The sequence below is a fragment of the Balaenoptera acutorostrata genome, chromosome 10, assembly GCF_949987535.1.
Source record: "Balaenoptera acutorostrata chromosome 10, mBalAcu1.1, whole genome shotgun sequence".
In the NCBI taxonomy this organism is placed as follows: domain Eukaryota; kingdom Metazoa; phylum Chordata; class Mammalia; order Artiodactyla; family Balaenopteridae; genus Balaenoptera; species Balaenoptera acutorostrata.
The window spans coordinates 82,333,918-82,352,485 of record NC_080073.1 but is presented as its reverse complement, the minus strand read 5'-3'; the positions used below and the strand labels follow the sequence as shown (position 1 = coordinate 82,352,485).

The 18,568-nt window shown below is 42.5% G+C and overlaps 1 protein-coding gene across 1 annotated transcript; it reads left to right on the top strand.

The window, feature by feature from the left end:
* Window positions 1-3,755: 3,755 nt before the first annotated feature.
* LOC103004957 (glutathione S-transferase A2) lies at window positions 3,756-17,654 on the top strand. The gene is made up of 7 exons (XM_007193878.2): window positions 3,756-3,862; window positions 9,170-9,283; window positions 11,390-11,441; window positions 12,432-12,564; window positions 14,222-14,363; window positions 16,296-16,427; window positions 17,290-17,654. The coding sequence occupies exons 2-7, from the start codon at window positions 9,197-9,199 to the stop codon at window positions 17,410-17,412; spliced, it is 669 nt and encodes a 222-aa protein (XP_007193940.1). The 5' UTR covers window positions 3,756-3,862; window positions 9,170-9,196; the 3' UTR covers window positions 17,413-17,654.
* The last annotated feature ends 914 nt before the right edge of the window (window positions 17,655-18,568 follow it).

The window sequence follows — 18,568 nt, the reverse complement described above, 5'->3', positions numbered from 1 at the left end:
ATGTCTACCTTAATGGCTTGTTCTAGAATGAAATGTTAAAATTAATAAAACTCATAACTGAATGACTGGCACAGAAAAATGTACCCAGTGGAGGAGAATTACTTTTATCACCTCCTGATGCCCCACTCTTATCCATTCTTAAACTATAAAATCTAAGGCAGGAGACATTTGACAATTTGGTCATTTTGTTTTTCAGGATTCATGTGTATTCCGAAGGTGTGACAGATTTGGGTGAGATGATCATGCTTTTGCCAGTGAACCCACCTGATCAAAAGGATGTTAAGATGACCCTGATCCGAGAAAGAACAACAAACCGTTACCTCCCTGCATTTGAAAAAGTAAGTGGACTGTTTAGTATTTTTGGCACTGAGATCAGAGGACCAAGAAAAATAGTGCCTGGCATTGCAGGGGCATTGACCTTCACCTCTGTGAGTATTTCTGAATACTAATGTAACATCCTGGTTCTCAAGGTATTTTATAAAAATCGACTATGAGGAAGAATTGTACCAGTTTTACCCAAGTTGTAATTTTTCAGCAAAATTTTGATTTACTTAGACCCAATCTGGAATTCTCTACTTGATTGAATTTCGTGGTTGTACTTAGAGCTTGGGCTGTAGAAGCTCTGAGAGCCACACCGGGGCCTGGAGTAGAATGGATCCTGCAGAACACAGTGCAGGGGCTTTGATCCAAGAGGAGCACAATGACAGCAATGCATCAGAAAATATTCTGGTACCATGTGTAAGGGGACATGAGACCAGCTGCCCTTCAGGAGAATGTGGTACTGTTTCGGGGATGAATGAGATGTTTCTAAACAGAGGTGGGGGCAGTGGGGTGGGGAGGAAGAGACAGAGGAAAAGCTGTTCAGGAAAAAATAATCTACAAATTTTGAGGACATGGCTCTCAGAATTTTGAAGAAAGTCATACAAAACCAAGGAAATGATGTTCCATCATTATATCTAGTATATATCTTAGTTAATGTTTCTCTTTGAAGGTAAGAGGAGAACATTTCAAGATCAAAACTACCTGAAGTCATGCGAAACAAAAATCATGAACCAAACAAACAAACAAAAAAATGACTTAAAGAGATTCAGGAGGCTTACATATAAATAAAAAGATTAACACCAACACCCACATCTTTATAAAGCATAGGGTCATTCTTTCATTTATTCAGCAAATGCTAATTCATTGCTTGCATGTCCAGCCATGATATTCAAGGAGCGAAGAATTTAACAGTAATCACAAAGTACACCCTCCTGGCCCTTGTGGTGCTGAGACTTTATGGAACTTTCACATGATGATAAGCTCTTCAGTGATTGCAATTTGAGTACAACTATACTTTGAAAACAAAGAGCCCCATGACAACATAAGTAAAAATTATATATTACAAAATACATTTATTTTTTGTTTGTTTGTTTGGCTGTACTGCATGGCTTGCAGGATCTTAGTCCCCCAACCAGGGATCAAACCCTTGCCCTCTGCAGTGGAAGCATGGAGTCCTAACCACTGAACTACCAGGGAATTCCCTATTACAGAATACGTTTTGATGTTATTATATTCTTTTCCAAATAATTATCCATTTGTCCATACTCCTATATGTGTACATAAGCTGAAAGAGTATTTGCTAAAATGTTATTATCTTTAGTTGGTGGTGCTGTGTGTGTCTTTTCTCTTTGTACTTTATGATTTCCAGATTGGTGGAATATTTTAATAAATATCACATATTTCCCTAACATATTATTATAAAAAGTTTTAAACATGCAGAAAAGTTTAAAGATGTATAAAATGAACTCATATGAACCCACCACGTGGATACCAAAAAGCTTTGTTTTCCATTATCATATGTCACTGTCTCTCCATTCTTGTTCTGTCAATCAAACGTATTATTTTGGATATATTACAAAGTGACTTTAAGTCATCAGGGAAGTTCATTTCCAGACATTACAGCATGTGGATCATACCATGCTGCAAGTTAGGAGTGCAAGCATGGAGTGCAAGTTAGGAGTCAGGGAGATGGGAGTTCAAGTTGATCCAGGTTTATTTCAGGCCCCAGAGAGAGAAACCAGGAAATCAGGAAGCAGAAAAGAGGAGAAATGTAGACTCTGAAATAGTTTTCTCAGGGTTGAAGAAGACCGTCAAGAAGTTGGAGTCACCGCCCAAGGGAGAAAGATGAGAGAGATATGAAGGGCCATGTCATGAAGCCCAGGGCTGCACACTTTAGGGTGTGGGGCAACAGAAACACAGTGCAGACGGTGCTAAGCCCTTGGCCCAGGGGAAGAAGCAAGTAAGGCAGCCAGAGTGAGGTGGGCCCAGACAAGGAAATGGTGGTCGGGCTTCCAGTGAGGATGAGGAGGGAACACCAGGGACCCACTTGGCCCATCTTACTGATTCAGGGGGAGCAGAAGACTTCTTTATTGAGAAGCCTCCTCACTGAAAAGCCCAAGTAGCCCCCACTCGCCACAACTAGAGAAAGCCTGCCCGCAGCAACGAAGACCCAACACAGCTAAAAAAAAAAAAAAAAAACATGTCACGTTTATGGCAACACTATTTAAAATAGCGAAGACATGGTAGCAACCTACATGTCCATCAACAGATGAATGGATAAAGAAGATGTGGTACATATACACAACAGAATATTACTCAGCCATAAAAATGAACAAGATGGGGCCATTTGTAGAGAAATGGATGGACCTATAGACCATCATACAGAGTGAAGTAGGTCAGAAAGAGAAAAACAAATATCATATATTAACGCATATATGTGGAATCTAGAAAAATGGTACAGATGAACCTGTTGGCAAGGCAGAAGTAGAGAGACACAGATGTAGAGAACAAACTTATGGACACCAAAGGGGGGAAAGGGAGGGTGGGATGAATTGGGAGATTGGGATTGACATATATACACTAATATGTATAAAATAGGTAACTAATGAGAACCTGCTGCAGAGCACAGGGAACTCCACTTTGCTGCACAGTAGAAACTAACACAACATTGTAAAACATCTATACCCCAATAAAAAAATAATAATAAAATAAAATAAAATTTATTATGTAAAAAAAGAATGAAATAATGCCATTTGCAGCAACATGGATGGACCCAGAGATTATCGTATTAAGTGAAGTAAGTCAGACAGAGAAAGACAAATGTCATATGATAATATATTGCTTATATGTGGAATCTAAAAAAAAAAATGATACAAATGAACTTAGTTACAAAACAGAAATAGACCCACAGACCTAGAAAAAAAAAAAACTTATGGTTACCAAAGGGTAAATGTTGGGGAGGGATAAATTAGGAGTTTGGGAGTAACATATACACACTACTATATATAAAATAAATAGCCAACAGGATGTACTGTATAGCACAGGGAACTCTTCTCAATATTTTGTAGTAACTTATAAGGGAAAAGAATCTGAGAAAGAATATATATATGTATATATATGTAAATATGTATAACTGAATCACTTTGCTGTACACCTGAAACCAATACAACATTGTAAATTAACTTCAATTAAAAAAAAAAAAAGGTTTAAAAAAAACTGAAGGAAGAAAAAGCCATACTTCAATACTTCACTCACTGGCAGAAAGGGTCCAATCAACCTGAAATTTTGTATTTAATTTTTAATTGCCGACCTTGAAAAGATATTAACCAGTTGTATCATGATAAGGGAATGACTCATCATTTTTCTTTTTTTAAACCTAGCACAGAACCAGTGGCCCTGAATGCTGTGGGAGGGGCTTTTCCCTAACCTGACTCTCCCCGCTTCAGAGAGGAGGAGTTCAGTCAACTGTAACAACAGCTTATAAACACATGTGGACTTGGCATTGAGGTGCTGAGCCAAGTGGGAGACAGACTTCCATAAGGTATGTACTGATTTTATACATCTGTATAGTGTGCTCATAGCACAAGAAAACTGTTTTATACTCACATTGTGCCTTCTTGCTGTGCTTAGGGGACAATTTTAGTCCATTGCTGTTAGATACATCGTTACAGAAATGTAAAAATGAAGAATTTAGAAACCAAGGCATGATAATTTAGATCTGAGAAAAATTAATGATATGAGGAGAAAAAAGAATGATAGCATTTTAGACAATCGGCGAATATGACCAGTGTGTGAGAGAGTGTAGGTGTTTATGCTGGGGTAACTTTCTCTGTAGAAGTAGTCAGTTCACAACAAGTGCAAATTGTGATGCTGTAATACTGTGTGAGCTGTGAAAAATCAAAATTAAGATTCACTAAAATGGGAATAAGTCTGAATATCAACAGAAAATCAGAGTGGGCTGTGGCAATTCCCCTTCTCTCTCTGGGATTCAAGCAACTCATGGTAAACCTCCAAAGGAAGTCTTGATGGGAAAACTAGATAATACGGGAGCAGAGAATTAGCTTTTAAAAAGTACAGAAATCCACCTGGCTAGAAGGTACAAGTCATTCAAATTGGAATGTAGGCGTGAACAATGCACTGTTATAAGTATTAATGTTGGGGGGAAAAAACAAAGGCCTTAGACAGGAGAGGTTCAGTGAGATCCCGTGAAAGTCCTAGAGCTGTCCAGGGCAGGATGAATTCACGGGAGAATTATAGTACCTGAGACTGAAAAGAGAAAATATGGATACAGCAACGAGGAGAAGCACTTTGCAAGATGCTACGGACAGCAGCATTTGGATCCCATGACACGTGGGGTAGAGTCATTAACTTGGAGGCTGAGCTGCAGTGGAGCTGGGGCCACCTGGGCAGGTGGGCAGCAACCTCTGCTTTCTCAGCCTGCAGCCGTTCCCCTTGCCCTGCCCTGCTTGGCTAAGAGAATCATGGCTCTTGGGTAGAACCAATTAAAGTGAAGTCACTGACGGGCCCTTTATGCGCTATCAGTTGTCTACAAACCTGTTTTTCTGACTAGATTTGAACCCCTTTAGGGCATCCACCACATCAGGCTCCAATCGTGTTCCCCAGCAGCCATCATTTCTTAGCACAGGAAACTGCCCAATGAGTCTTAGTTGAGGAAGTTTGAAGGAAACTTGTTAAGAGAAGGAAATATGGTTACATGTCAAGCAGAAACAAGGTGTTCAAGAAGGATCAGTGAAACGTCTGCATTTCCAGGGAAGAAACAGGAGGTAGGAGACAAGGGATCTTTTCCATCAAGTGTTGACAGTGAGACCCTGAGCTCCTGCTCTAAAAAGCAGTGGGTGGAACCCACTGCCATGGCTGGAACCCATGCAAAGGGGCTGGGGGACCAGAAGATTCCGGAGTTGTCCAGATCAGGGAGTGAGTGGGGCTGGGGCCAGGCCTGAGGGGAAAGGCAGGTAGGGTGCATGGTTCAGGGGCAGAACCAGGGGTTAGCTGCGGTCCTGGGGTTTCGAAAGGCTGCGTTCACTGCTGTGCCAGACTGCACTGAATCTTCGCCAAAAACTTCCTGCATTCCAGGTTAACTAACCAGTGAACATCACTCATCTGTCACACAAGCCAACTAAAAAGGGAGCCATTATAAGACTTGGCTGAAAAAGAGTCTGGATATGTACAAAATCTCATTCCTACTGGAGCTATGGGTCAAGAGGTAGGTAGATAGATAGATAGATAGATGTAGATAGACAGACAGACAGATACAGACAGAAGAAAGAAGATGCGTGGGCTATCCTGTGTGCTCAGAGACTTGCCTGTCTCCCAGGAACTGGGAGCAGGAGGGAAATTGGATTTCCTGGTCCCTATTATGAATTTTTTATACCTTATCTAGTTTTCTCCACCATCCTCACTAATAAATATAACTATATTTTAAAAGAGAACATTGAGGTACAGAGATAAGACAACCCCCCCCCCCGGGTTTATGTACCTTATAAAGGAAAGGAGTTGGGCTTTGTCTCTAAGCCTCCCTTCTCTCTGCTAAGAAACGCTGTCCTTAGGAGCACCCCCAGAGACACAGATCCTTTAGTTCACACTGGAATTATCCCAGGATACATTCCTTTTTGGGAAGATAAGCCTACTTCCTTATGAAGGTCAAATATAGTTATACTAGTGCTCAATTTACTCACAGTAAATTTTTAGGATGTCAGAGTAAAACAAGGCACACTTTTATCCATTTTTCCTCATATCAAGCCCTTAAGAATCAGCTAACAAAAAGGAACTTGTGAATTTCATGTTTCCTTCTCTTCTTCCCATTTAACTGTTAGTTGGCTAACGGATTCCGAATGGGGAAAAAATTAATAAACGAGGGTCTCAGAGAGCAGCAGAGAGACTGCTTAAGTGTTACTTGGTTGGGGGGCGGCAGCCCGGGACCAGAAGTCAGAAGATGCTTTCCAAATGACCCAATGCTCACAAAACGTGTGAGCTAGGAAAGTAGCTTTATCTCTTTGAATTTCAGTTTCCTTCTCTTGACAATAGGATATTAGAAGCTGTTTCCTAGGGTTGTCCTGAGGGTGGACACAGTTGCTAGATATTGAGTGTGAATCAGGAACACACGTGTGTGACTGATGGCAAATCATTGAATCTCTCTAGTTCCTCATTTTCTGGGGACCAGGAAGTTTATGTCACCTTTGCCCCAGCCTTGAACAGGCCTTTGGAGACCTCTTATTTGAAAGGTGAAGAAAGTTGCTTACAAGGAACATACAATAAAATATTACATAAGTGAAAAATTCATTTCCTTTTGTAAGGTGATCCTCAGTCACTGGATAAGGGAGCTTAGTGTGAGGGGGACCTGTGACCTCTGGTTCACAACAGCACCCTTCACAGAATTCTGCTGAATCACAGCACCTCCATTTCCCATGATAAGAAAGTACACAATCTCCAATTACAAGACAGATGAGTTAAGTATGTTTCCAGAGGATTCTTTACTTTCTAAAGTTTAGGCCATTGAGTCCTTACATTAAAAATGTGGATGTTGGGACTTCCCTGGTGACGCAGTGGTTAAGAATCTGCCTGCCAACTCAGAGGGCACGGGTTCGAGCCCTGGTCCAGGAAGATCCCACATGCCGCGGAGCAACTAAGCCCGGGCGCCACAAGTGCTGAGCCTGCGCTCTAGAGCCCGAGAGCCACAACTGCTGAGCCCCTGTGCCACAACTACTGAAGCCCGAGAGCCACAACTGCTGAGCCCACGTGCCACAACTACTGAAGCCCGAGAGCCACAACTGCTGAGCCCACGTGCCACAACTACTGAAGCCCAGGCGACTTGTGTATATGTTTGTTTAATTTAGAAATAAGGCATCTGCGAGATGCCATTACTTTCTGTGTTTTAATTGTTGTGCCTTTGAGTTAAACTACATTTTTGTCTTTTGGTTGAAATATGAAATGTACTGTCCCAATATTAAATAGTAATTATTTGAAATAAAAAACAGAGCTTGGGATTTGGATAGAAAATGCAACTGTTTCTCCCTAAGTCCTGGCTTTGGGACTCCTGCTTTTAATGAGTCCTGTGTGTTTCCCATTCACACCCATGATGGAACTAGTTCTGTCCATTGTCGAAGCCTTTGAGTTTCATTCTCTGGTTCCCTGCTATGTCCACTCCTCATGCAGGCTGCTGTAGACCAAGGGCTTTCAAACTGCACTCACCTGACAAGACCCAAGTATCTCTTACCATTACAGTGAACAAATGAGTGTGCACACGTGCTTTCTTTCGCCCATACACGCAACAAAACTAAAAACTCATAGAACGATGCTTACCTCTTCAACATGTAAGGCACTCTGATATTTTCTATTTTCTTCTACTTTATTTAAAAAATTGGTCTATTTCACAATCCACTGAAGGATTGTCATGCATATTTTGAAAAACATGAATATGGAAAAATGAAGCCTAGACTTGGGTTCATATAGAAGTGGATTTGAATCCCAGGTCCGCCACCTACTTTGAGCAAGTTACCCTAGAAACCTCAGTACCCACAACTGTAAAATGAGAGCAATGACAAACTTCACTGCAGTTGATTTTTGTAGGAGTAAATGAAAATAAATTTGTGAGAATGCCCAGTGTATGACAGACATTGAACAAATCTTAGTTCCATCCCATGCTGTAAAATTAATGCAGCAACATCCCTTGTCCTAGGTATGAGATGTACCAAGAGACGTAATGTAGAATTCCAAAAAAAATAGTAAGGAATTAGCATCCTGTGTTTGTAGAAAGAACTAGGAACTTTTGAGCGACAGTTAAGCAAATCTGAGCCCCGTCTCAGCTTTTGAACAGATGCAGCATAACAGCCAAGGAGCTGAAGGCAGACTCTGCAGCCTCCTCCTCACTGTCGGCGAAGTCCTCGGGCTCCAAGGCCCCTCCCTCCCAGCCTCCCAGGGCCTGCATCTGTGTGGGTTCCAGCCCTGCCCTCTTTTCAACCCTGGGCGTGGATTTCCATGAATGTCTTTTAAGCTCTGAGCGTCTGTTTCATTAATGGAAAAATAGAGATAATAACTATTTCATGAGACTGTTGTGAGGATTAAAGATATAATGCATCCAAAGGGGGGCTTCCCTGATGGCACAGTGGTTAAGAATCCGCCTGCCAATACAGGGGACACGGGTTCGAACCCTGGTCTGGGAAATCCCACATGCCATGGAGCAACAAAGCCCATGCACCACAACTACTGAACCTGCGCTCTAGAGCCCGTGAGCCACAACTACTGGGCCCACGTGCCACAACTACTGAAGCCCGTGTGCCTAGAGCCCATGTTCCACAACAAGAGAAGCCACCGCAGTGAGAAGCCCGTGCACCACAACGAAGAGTAGCCCCCGCCCACCGCACCTAGAGAAAGCCCGCATGCAGCAACAAAGACCCAGTGCAGCCAAAAATAAATAAATAAAATAAATAAATTTATTAAAAAAAATAATAATAATGCATCCAAAGGGGTTAGTGTTGGGTCAGGACCATTAGGAGGTTTTTAATAAATACTAGTTCTCTAGTCGTTCTGCTCCCTAACCACCCCCCATGCATCCTCACCACAGACTCACCTCTTAGCCTCCCAAGACAATCAGATTTTACCCGATGGAGACTGGACAATGGTTTGGTGCAATTTCCCGCGGTTGGCTATCGGGGGTGGGAATTTGGGCCAAGGCAGACATTCCAGGGACTCTTCCGACTCTGCGACAAAGGGGGCCAATACTTCTTCAGCACTGTTGGTGCTGTTCAGCCATATATCATAAAGTACATTTTGCGTCTGTGGTTTTATTCTTTGTTCGTTCATTTAGTCATTCATTCATTCATCCACTAAGGTTTAGAGAAACCAGGAGACTGCCATCATGGCGGGGAAACCCAAGCTTCACTACTTCAATGGACGGGGCAGAATGGAGGCCATCCGGTGGATCCTGGCTGCAGCTGGAGTAGAGGTGGGTCCTGAGTTCGTTCATCTGAAGTTGAATCTAAATGAACTGTATCAAAGTACTTTCCTCACATAAGCTAAGGGACTTTTCTTACTAACTGACCTGTTCAGAGTTTTGCATTAAAACAGATTTGTCAGTTATTAAGAGATAAACAGATTTGTCCTAATATGTTATTAAAATGTCTTCTTATTAGAGAGAATAAACTTAGAGTAAATAAAGAGAATAAAGTTAGAGTAAATTTAAGAAACTAATCACATCGTGTGGGCCTAATTTGGATTTTGATTTTTAAAATTGTACAATATTATTTATGACATTTATACAGCTATTAAAAACATAAACATTAAATATCAGTTGATATTTAGTAAACTTTGTTAATGTGCTGGGTGTTATAATGTATTGTGGTTATTTTTAATAGTTTTAATGTTTTAGAAATATACACTGAACTATTTAAAGATGAAATACAAGATATCTGGGATTTCTTTCAAATTATTACGAAGGGGAGAGGGGGTAGGCATATAGATAACTCACAGCTGGGTTGAGCTGATAATTATTGAAGCTGGTTGATGGGTACAAGGAAGATTATCATAATTTGCTGTTCATTTTTCTGTATGCTACAAATGTCCATAATAAAAAGACAAAAATATACATACTAGAAAATAAATGTAATTAAAGTTAAAACATAAACCAGAAATACAGAGAGGGGCGGATTGTAACAAACTGCCTGTTAGATTTAATGCATTCACTCCGCAATGAATTTGTTGGGCACCTTGAAGTGCTAGGTTCCCTGCCAGGTCCTGGAGATACGGGGGTGAACTAGACAGACACAGTCCCTGCCCTCAGGCAGCTTACACTCTAGTGAGGATGCAGACAAGTAAATATGTGATTAAAAGAGGAGTGGGAGCACCTAGGAGGACACCCAAGCACTTTAAAGTGTTAAAATGTCAGATTCTCAGGAGCAAGTGTGGGACTCTGTTGAGTGCTTCCCTCTAGAGGTGTCTCTGAGAAAAGCACTTCTCAGCCCAGGTCAGAGGGACACAGCAACTCTGTGCGGGTTTCCTGGGGAGGGAGTCATGGACAGACTCTGGAGATCTGGTCCCTCAGGGGAGAGCAAGCAGTAAAGGAGGGTTTCAGGTGAGGTGGCGTCCTGCAAAGGGAACCTCTAGTGTGCTCGCTTAGCCTCCTAACAGCATGTTTACCTAGCCCCCGTGTTCAGAGCCCCTGGGCAGAATGAGTTCACCACCAGAAGGTGAAGTAGGGGGAGATGCTGAGAGCATCCCAGGCCTCCTCTTGTCCAGCCCAGCCTGACTGAGGAGGGTGTGGGGCAAGGCTTACCAGAGGCTCTTTGTCGGGACTTCTGGGTTCTCTGGGTCCAAAGGCTGATCCTCACAACCCCATCTCCATCAGCCTCACAAGCAACAGCCCACCAGCAAGTCCCATCCTACCTCGGCCACCCTCCCACACTGACCACCCACCACCCCCTATGTTGTCTAGGACTGGGTGCTTTATAAATTGTTGCCCACACACCTCACTCTCTGTATAGTCTGACCCTATGGGATCATGTAGAGCCACAATAAACTGTTTAGCAAGTTAGAAACTCCCAATTCCCAAACTTTTCACCATCAAGACCCCTTTTTAAAATATAAAGTTGAATGGAGGGAGGTAATATACAGCAGAGGCCCCTGGTGGCAGCATCTTGGGGGTCACTGGCCCCATGGATACCCCATGCTGGGGGACACTCAAAACCTTGTCCTGATTTCACAAGGAGAGAAGGGCTTTCCAGAGATATTAAAACTCCATAACTAGAAGAACTTTCCAGTCCCTTCCCTCCAGTGATTTCCCCCTCCCAAATCACAACCTAATGATTGACAGAGGTGGAGACGGTGTGGAGGTGAATTGAAGCTGCAAAATAAGCAGTTATGTGCTGCAACCCATGCTTTTATCTTGGTGGCTCTAATCTAAATTTCCAGGTGGCAGTGATCATTGTCCTCTGTGTACCCTGCCAAACTCGGAAATCTTAGCTTCTCCATAGTATGCACCAGACATTGGTCATTCAAGTTCAATAATGTTATGGAATGAAATAACAAAAACTCATTGACTGTTTCTGCTTTCCAGTTTGAAGAGATATTTATAAAAACTCCAGAAGACTTGGATAAGTTAAGAAATGGTAAGACCAAGAAACTAAATTCCTCTGATGGGAGGATCTAGTAGAAATCTTAAGTTGAGGCTTCAACCCCAGCAATGCCATGTATGTGCATGGTGGGAGTGGGATCAGTGGAGAGGGAGAAGCATGGTTAAAGGTAAGGGGTGGGGCTCCTTGAGCAGGTCTTGCAGCTCACTCAGGACCAGGAAGGGCTGGAACTCTGAGTATTTGCTAAAGGAACCGGCCCCGGTGCCCTGTGAATGCCCTCTTTGTGCACTTCCTGCCTTTCTGCACCGTGAGTGACTGTATCAGTTCAGGATGCCACACAGCCCTCCCACCCAAGGAAAACAAATGCATTAGAAAGAAGAGGGGAGAAACAGGTCCAGCAGTTGCCTTGAATTCTTTTCTCTGACAGGTTTGACAAGGTAATATCATAGCAATATTGCAGACTCAAATAACCAAGTGGTGTTGAATTAGTTCGAAGTCCAGGTGAGCGTGTGAGGAGGGAGATAAAGAGCAAGGGCCAGCAGCAGTGGAGTTGGGAAAACAGGCCTGCCCTGCACACTATCCAGTGGTGGGATCTGAAGAGCATACAAAACACTCTATGTAGGAGTCTCTCTTAGAACTGGCCTTAATGCCATGAACCCCATGAGACTTACTTTGAGAATTTCCCTTTTGACTTGGCAACTGGCTGGTGGAACTTCTCCTATATTCTTCTTAAAAATCCATCAAGACAAACACATAAAATAAAGGGACATACCATGCTCTGAAAGGGAAATAAAAAGTTAACTGAAATAATAGATTGAAAAGTAAAAGGCAAATTGATAAGAAAAAGGATTATAGGAAGCTAAAAGCAAAATGCTATTTCCACTGAAATTTTACCAGGTAAAATTTTTGTTTCCTTTTATGTCTTCAGTCATTTCAACAAAAATTTTGATACATAAAATGTTTCAGTTTACCTTAACAGTATGATTCATCCAACATTTCACTCTATTTCTTTTCTTCTTTCAAAAGAAGGGAGTTTGATGTTCCAGCAAGTGCCCATGGTTGAAATTGATGGGATGAAGCTGGTGCAGACCAGAGCCATTCTCAACTACATTGCCACCAAATACAACCTCTATGGGAAAGACATGAAAGAGAGAGCCCTGTACGGTATTTTTTCTGTTCTTTCATTAATGATTAATAAGAACGATTTAGGTCCTTCCCTGAGTGAGCAGGATGTGCTCACAGGGATTGAGACAAGGGGCAAAGTGTCTGAGTGTCTAGAGGATAAAACCTCAGAAGGTAAGTATCTAGACGAGTTGATTCGTCCGTTTCAGAAATTATAAGAATGATAACCAGGAACCTAGTTTATCAGCCCTTTATATGGACTGGCCACTTGACAAGGGTTTGCAGAGACTGAGCCCACGATGGCAGGGTTATCTGGAACATTTTAATATCAGTTTGTAGCAGGCAGATTTATTCAATACAGCCATAGTTGGGGAGTCTCCTCTGTGTTGTGATGGGACCACATGATTGAATCATGGAATGTGGCAGTTACTCAAAAAGTTAAACATAGAGTTACCATACAACTCAGCAATCCACTACTAGGAATATACTCAAGAGTATTAAAAATACAACCACACTAAAACTTGTACACAAAAGTTCATAGCACTATTGTTCATAATATTCAAAAAGTGGAAACAACACAAATGTCCATGAATGGATGAACAAAGGCAGGCACATCCATACAGTGGAATGCTATTTGGCCATGAAAAGGAATGAAGTCCTGATCCGTGTTACAACATGGATGAACCTTGAAAACATTCTCTTACAGAAAGAAACCAGACACAAATGATGCATATTGTATGATTCCATTTGTTTGGCATGTGCAGAACATTGCTATCCGTAAAACCAAAAGTAGTTTAGTGTTTGCCAGAAGCTGGAGGGAGGGAAGAATACTGAATGCCTGAAAACACACTCAGCATCTCTTTTGCAAGTGATGAAAATATTTTGGAATTAGAGTATGATGATGGTACAGGATTCTGTGACCTTACAAAGAAAAATCACACAATTTTACACTTGAAAAGGATGACATTCTGGTATGTGAATTATACTTCAATAAAGCTTTTATTTAAAAAGATTATTGTAGGAAACCATGTTTGGAAGAAAAACAGCAAAATTACCTGGAATATGCACTGTAGGAATGAAATGAAGAAACGCACTATTTCAGGGGATATTTTGGGTGGAGTCTTGAGAAATGCAAACAAGGCCAGAGTTGGGCAACAATATGTGGAGAGGGTTGCGGAACCATATTCTATGGGAAGTAACTGGAGGAAGTACTGGTTGGGCATCTGAATGGTCCTGGTAGTGTAACAGGATGGGACAGGGAGAGGGACATGACTAGGTCCGTGGTGCCAGGGCTCTCTCTGGACATGACTGAGGTGGTACTAATTCATCACACTAACTGTGCACAGAACACACCACAGCAGAGATGGCAAACCCTAGGCGTGGTCTCAGTGGTTACCTGCAGTGATTCCACCCGTTTCTCTCATGCCTGTGACTCTGGACAGGTCTCTGATATGCTCTGTCCCTACATTTGGTCATGTATATAACAAAAATTTTAGACATATATCTTCCTCGATGGCTTGCTCTAGAATGAAATGTTAAAATTAAGAAAAGTCATAACTAAATGACTGACATAGAAAAGTGCACCCAATGGGGATGATTTACTCTGCCACCTCTTGATGCCCCATTCTTACCCATTCTAAACTGTAAAATCTAACGCAGGAGACATTTGACAATTTGGTCATTTTGTCTTTCAGGATTGATATGTATACAGAGGGTGTGGTAGATCTGGGTGAAATGATCATGCATTTGCCACTGTGCCCACCTGATCAAAAAGATGCCAAGATGACCCAGATCAAAGAGAGTGTAACAAACCGTTATCTTCCTGCGTTTGAAAAAGTGAGTGGACTGTTCAGCATTTTTGGCACTGAGATCAAAGAACAAAGAAAAATAGTGCTTGGCATTGCAGGGGCATTGACCTTCACCTCTGTGAGCCTTTCTGAATACTAATGTAGCACCCTGACTCTAGGGCATTTTATAAAAATTGACTCTGAGGAAGAATTGTACCCAAGTTTTACCCAAGTTATAATTTTTCAGCAAAATTTTGATTTACTCAGACCCAATCTGGAATTCTTATACTTAGAGCTTGGGCTATGGAAGCTCTGAGAGCCACACTGGAGCCTGGAGTAGATGGATCCTGCAGAACACAGTGCAGGGGCTTTGATCCAAGAGGAGCACAATGACAGCAATGCATCAGAAAATATTCTGGTACCATGTGTAGGGAGACATGAGACCCTACCCATCAGGAGAATGTGGTACTGTTTTGGGGATGGATGAGATGTATCTAAATAGAGATGGGGGCAGAGTGGTGGAGAGGAAGAGACAGAAGAAAAGTTGTTCAGGAAAAAATAATCTACAAATTTTGGGGACATGGCTCTCAGACTTTCGAAGAAAATCATACAAAACCAAGAAAATAATGTTCCATCATTATACGTAGTATATATTTTAGTTAATGTTTCTCTTTGAAGGTAAGAGGAGAACACCTCAAGATCCAAACTACCTGAAATCATGCTAAACAAGAATCATGAACTGAAAAAAAAAATGATCGTAAGAGATGCAGAAGGCTAACATAAAAATAAAAAGCTTAACCAACACCCTCATCTTTATAAAGTTTAAATCATTCTTTCATTTCACAAGTATTAATTCATTGCTTATGTGTCAGGTCCTAGTCAAGGAGTGAATAATAGTAATCAGAAACTACATTCTTCTGGCTTTATGGTGTTCATAGTTTAGGCACATTCACATGGTGGAAACCTCTATAGTCACTGCAGTTTAAGTACATCTGTATTTAGAAATCAAAGACCCCCATGATAACATCAATGAAAAATGTGTATTACAAAATAGCATTTGATGTCTTCCTATATTCTTTAATTTTTAGCCATACTTCTATGTTCATACATAGTCTGGTAGGATATTTGCCAAAATGTTATTATCTTTACTTGATGGTGATATGTGTGTTTTTGCCTCTATGATTTTCATATTGTTGCAATATTTTAAGTAAGCATCATATATTTTTTTCCAATATTTTATTATGAAAAATTCAACACATAGAAAAGTTGAAAGAGATGTACAATCAACTCATACATACCCACCACCTAGAATCAAAAATTAGTATTTTATTATTATGTTTGCTTCATCATGTATCTCCCCATCCTTTTCTCCTCTGATCAAACATATTATTTTGGGGGGTATTTCAAAGTAAGTTGAAAACATTAAGTGCAATCACCCCTAGACAGTTCAGCATGCAAATTATAACATATTCCACAGTGTTACTGACAGACACAGGTGGAATAGGAGTCAGAGTCAATGTTGTCAGGGAGATGGAAATTCAGGTTGACCCAGGTTTATTTCAGATCCCAGAGGGAGAGACCAGGAAATGAGGAGAGCAGACAAGAGAAGAGAAGAAACACAGACTCTGCAATAATTTGCTTAGGGTGGTAGAAGGCTGTCATGAAGATGGAATCACTGCCCAAGGTGGGGGAGGGGAGAGAGAGAGATGGATGAAGGGCCGCATCATGAAGTTCAGAGCTGCACGCTTTAGGGTGTGAGGTCAACAGAAACACGGTGCATATGTTGGAAGCAAGTAAGGCAGCCACAGAGAGGTGGGACCCACCTGGCCCGTCTCACTGATCCGGGGGCAGCAGAAGGTCTGAAGGTCCACACCCGCCCAGTGAGGCGCAGAGGGGGAAATGGGGCAGGGGAGAAGGAGGAAGAGCATTGGGCCCAGCCTGCCCCGGCCTGTGTTCCTGATCTGACCCCTCCATTCGCCAGGTGTTGAAGGGCCATGGACAAGACTATCTTGTGGGCAGCAAGCTGAGCAAGGCTGACATCCACCTGGTTGAACTTCTCTACTATGTGGAAGAGCTGGACCCCAGCCTTTTGGCCAACTTCCCTCTGCTGAAGGTGAGCTCTCTCACAGCCTTTGGGGGCTGCCCACATCTCCCACCTCGGCATCTGCTCTCTGGACCCTGGGACTGTGTTGCTAGGGTCCCCGACACTGTCCAGGCCTCACTGCCCCCAGGTCTCCACAGTTCACTCCAAGGCCTTGGTCTGGGGCATGGAAAGAATCTGGTCACGCCAAAGACATTGGAGATGGCCGCTGCCCCAAGGAGAATGACTTGCCTTTTTCCAGGAGAGAGACCCAGGACTTAGCGCCTCTCTCTGCCCCTGTTCCATTTCAGTCTCTTTCCTCATTTCCTATTTGCTTCCCTCTCTCCCAGGTGTGTCCTCCTCTTTCTTTACGTGAGTCTGTCCGCGCAGGTCTGCCACCATCTCATTTCTTCCCCTCAGCTCCTGTTCCTTCTCTTACAAGTTCATTTCTCTCTCTGCATCTCTCCCTCTCTCTGAGGGCAGATTGGTTCTGACTGGCCTCATTGTCTACCTTTCATGTTTTCTGTCTTCAGTTCCAGCCCAATTCCCCTATACCTTCCTGTCTTGATATCTTGGAGCCTTTATCTGTGTTGTCGTGTGACACACATAACTCTTCCTCATATTGCACGACAGGGTGAATCTGCAGAATTTACGTGTAGGAAGAACATGAGGAAGACTCGAGCTGAGTGAAGGCTTAAACTAAGACATCTCTGGGGAAAACGTTATTATGCTGTTATCTTCCTGCCTCACTAGGTGTCTGTGTCCGGCCTCATCCTGGTGCTGATGGAGGGGCCTCGGCTGGCCCTTTTCTGGGAGGGTCTCAGAGTCTCTGGTTTGTGCTCATGACGGAGCTGGTCTTCGGCTGCACTCTGAGCTGTGCTCTTGTGCATTGCAGGCCCTGAGAACCAGAGTCAGCAATCTCCCTGCCGTGAAGAAGTTTTTGCAGCCTGGCAGCCCGAGGAAGCCTCCCATGGATGAGAAAAATTTGGAAGAAGCAAAGAAGATTTTCAGGATGTAATAATGCGGGCATGGCTGCCCAGAACTTCAGGAGATTGAAGTTTTCCAACAGTGAAGTGCTTTACCTGCATGTAGATCCTGGCTACTGGGAAGCTAATAAATTTTCCAAAGTGTAAGGGCTAATTTAATTAGAATGCAGATTTAGTTGCAGAACAATCCATTTTGTTTTGAACACATACGAAATCATGATCTCCTCCTAGAATGTGCCTGGGACTTAAACATAAATAAAGGGAGAGAAAGTGTCATGGACTCTGGTCTGTTCAAAAAATTGTCACATACCAACTGTCATAGTCAAAAAGAGTTAAGTAGAAATTGTCATCTGATATTCTTGGTGACACAAAGATAGTCTTTTTTGCATTTTGCTGCCTTTCTGACCCACAACCTAAAAACTTTTCTTCTCTTTTTTTTTTCAGAGGACCTTTTTCCTTCAGGTAATCAAACTTTTTTCCTATTCAGTTATGGAACTAATATTTATTTTATATCTAATATGGAACATTCTGTGTTCCAGGAGCTCAGTAACTAAGGATAAGCAAGCCAGATATAGTCCCTGTCCTCAAGGAGGTTACACTAGTGAGAAAAACAACAAAATGGCTAATTCTAATCCAGAATCATGCTGGCCTTGTGTATCATGCTCCTACAGATGCTGTAACGAATGACAACAAGTATAGTGGTTAACACAATGGAAATGTATTCCCTCACAGTTCTGTAGGCTCTTCGTGTGAAATCAAGGTGTGACAGGGTCATACTCTCTCTGAAGGCTTTAGAGACGATCCTTCCTTGCCTCTTCCTAGCTTCTTTTTTAAAAATTTATTTATTCATTTATTTAATTTTTGGCTGCACTGGGTCTTTGCTGCTGCACGTGGGCCTCCTCTAGCTGCTGAGAGCAGGGGCCACTCCTTGTTGCGGTCCACGGGCCTCACATTGGGGTGGCTTCTCCCGCTGCAGAGCATGGGCTCCAGGCGCACAGGCTTCAGTAGTTGTGGCTCGCGGGCTCAGTAGTTGTGGCTCGCGGTCTCCAGAGCACAGGCTCAGTAGTTGTGGCGCATGGGCTTAGTTGCTCCGCGGCATGTGGGATCTTCCCAGACCAGGGCTCGAACCCGTGTGCCCTGCATTGGCAGGCGGATTCTTAACCACTGCACCACCACGGAAGCCCTCTC

Excerpts from the sequence above, each read along its gene's own strand:
- LOC103004957 (XM_007193878.2), top strand. The coding sequence starts at position 9,197 with ATGGCGGGGAAACCCAAGCTTCACTACTTCAATGGACGGGGCAGAATG. Across the intron at positions 12,565-14,221 it reads GACATGAAAGAGAGAGCCCT|GATTGATATGTATACAGAGG; the intron begins GTACGGTATTTT and ends TTTGTCTTTCAG. Across the intron at positions 14,364-16,295 it reads ATCTTCCTGCGTTTGAAAAA|GTGTTGAAGGGCCATGGACA; the intron begins GTGAGTGGACTG and ends TCCATTCGCCAG.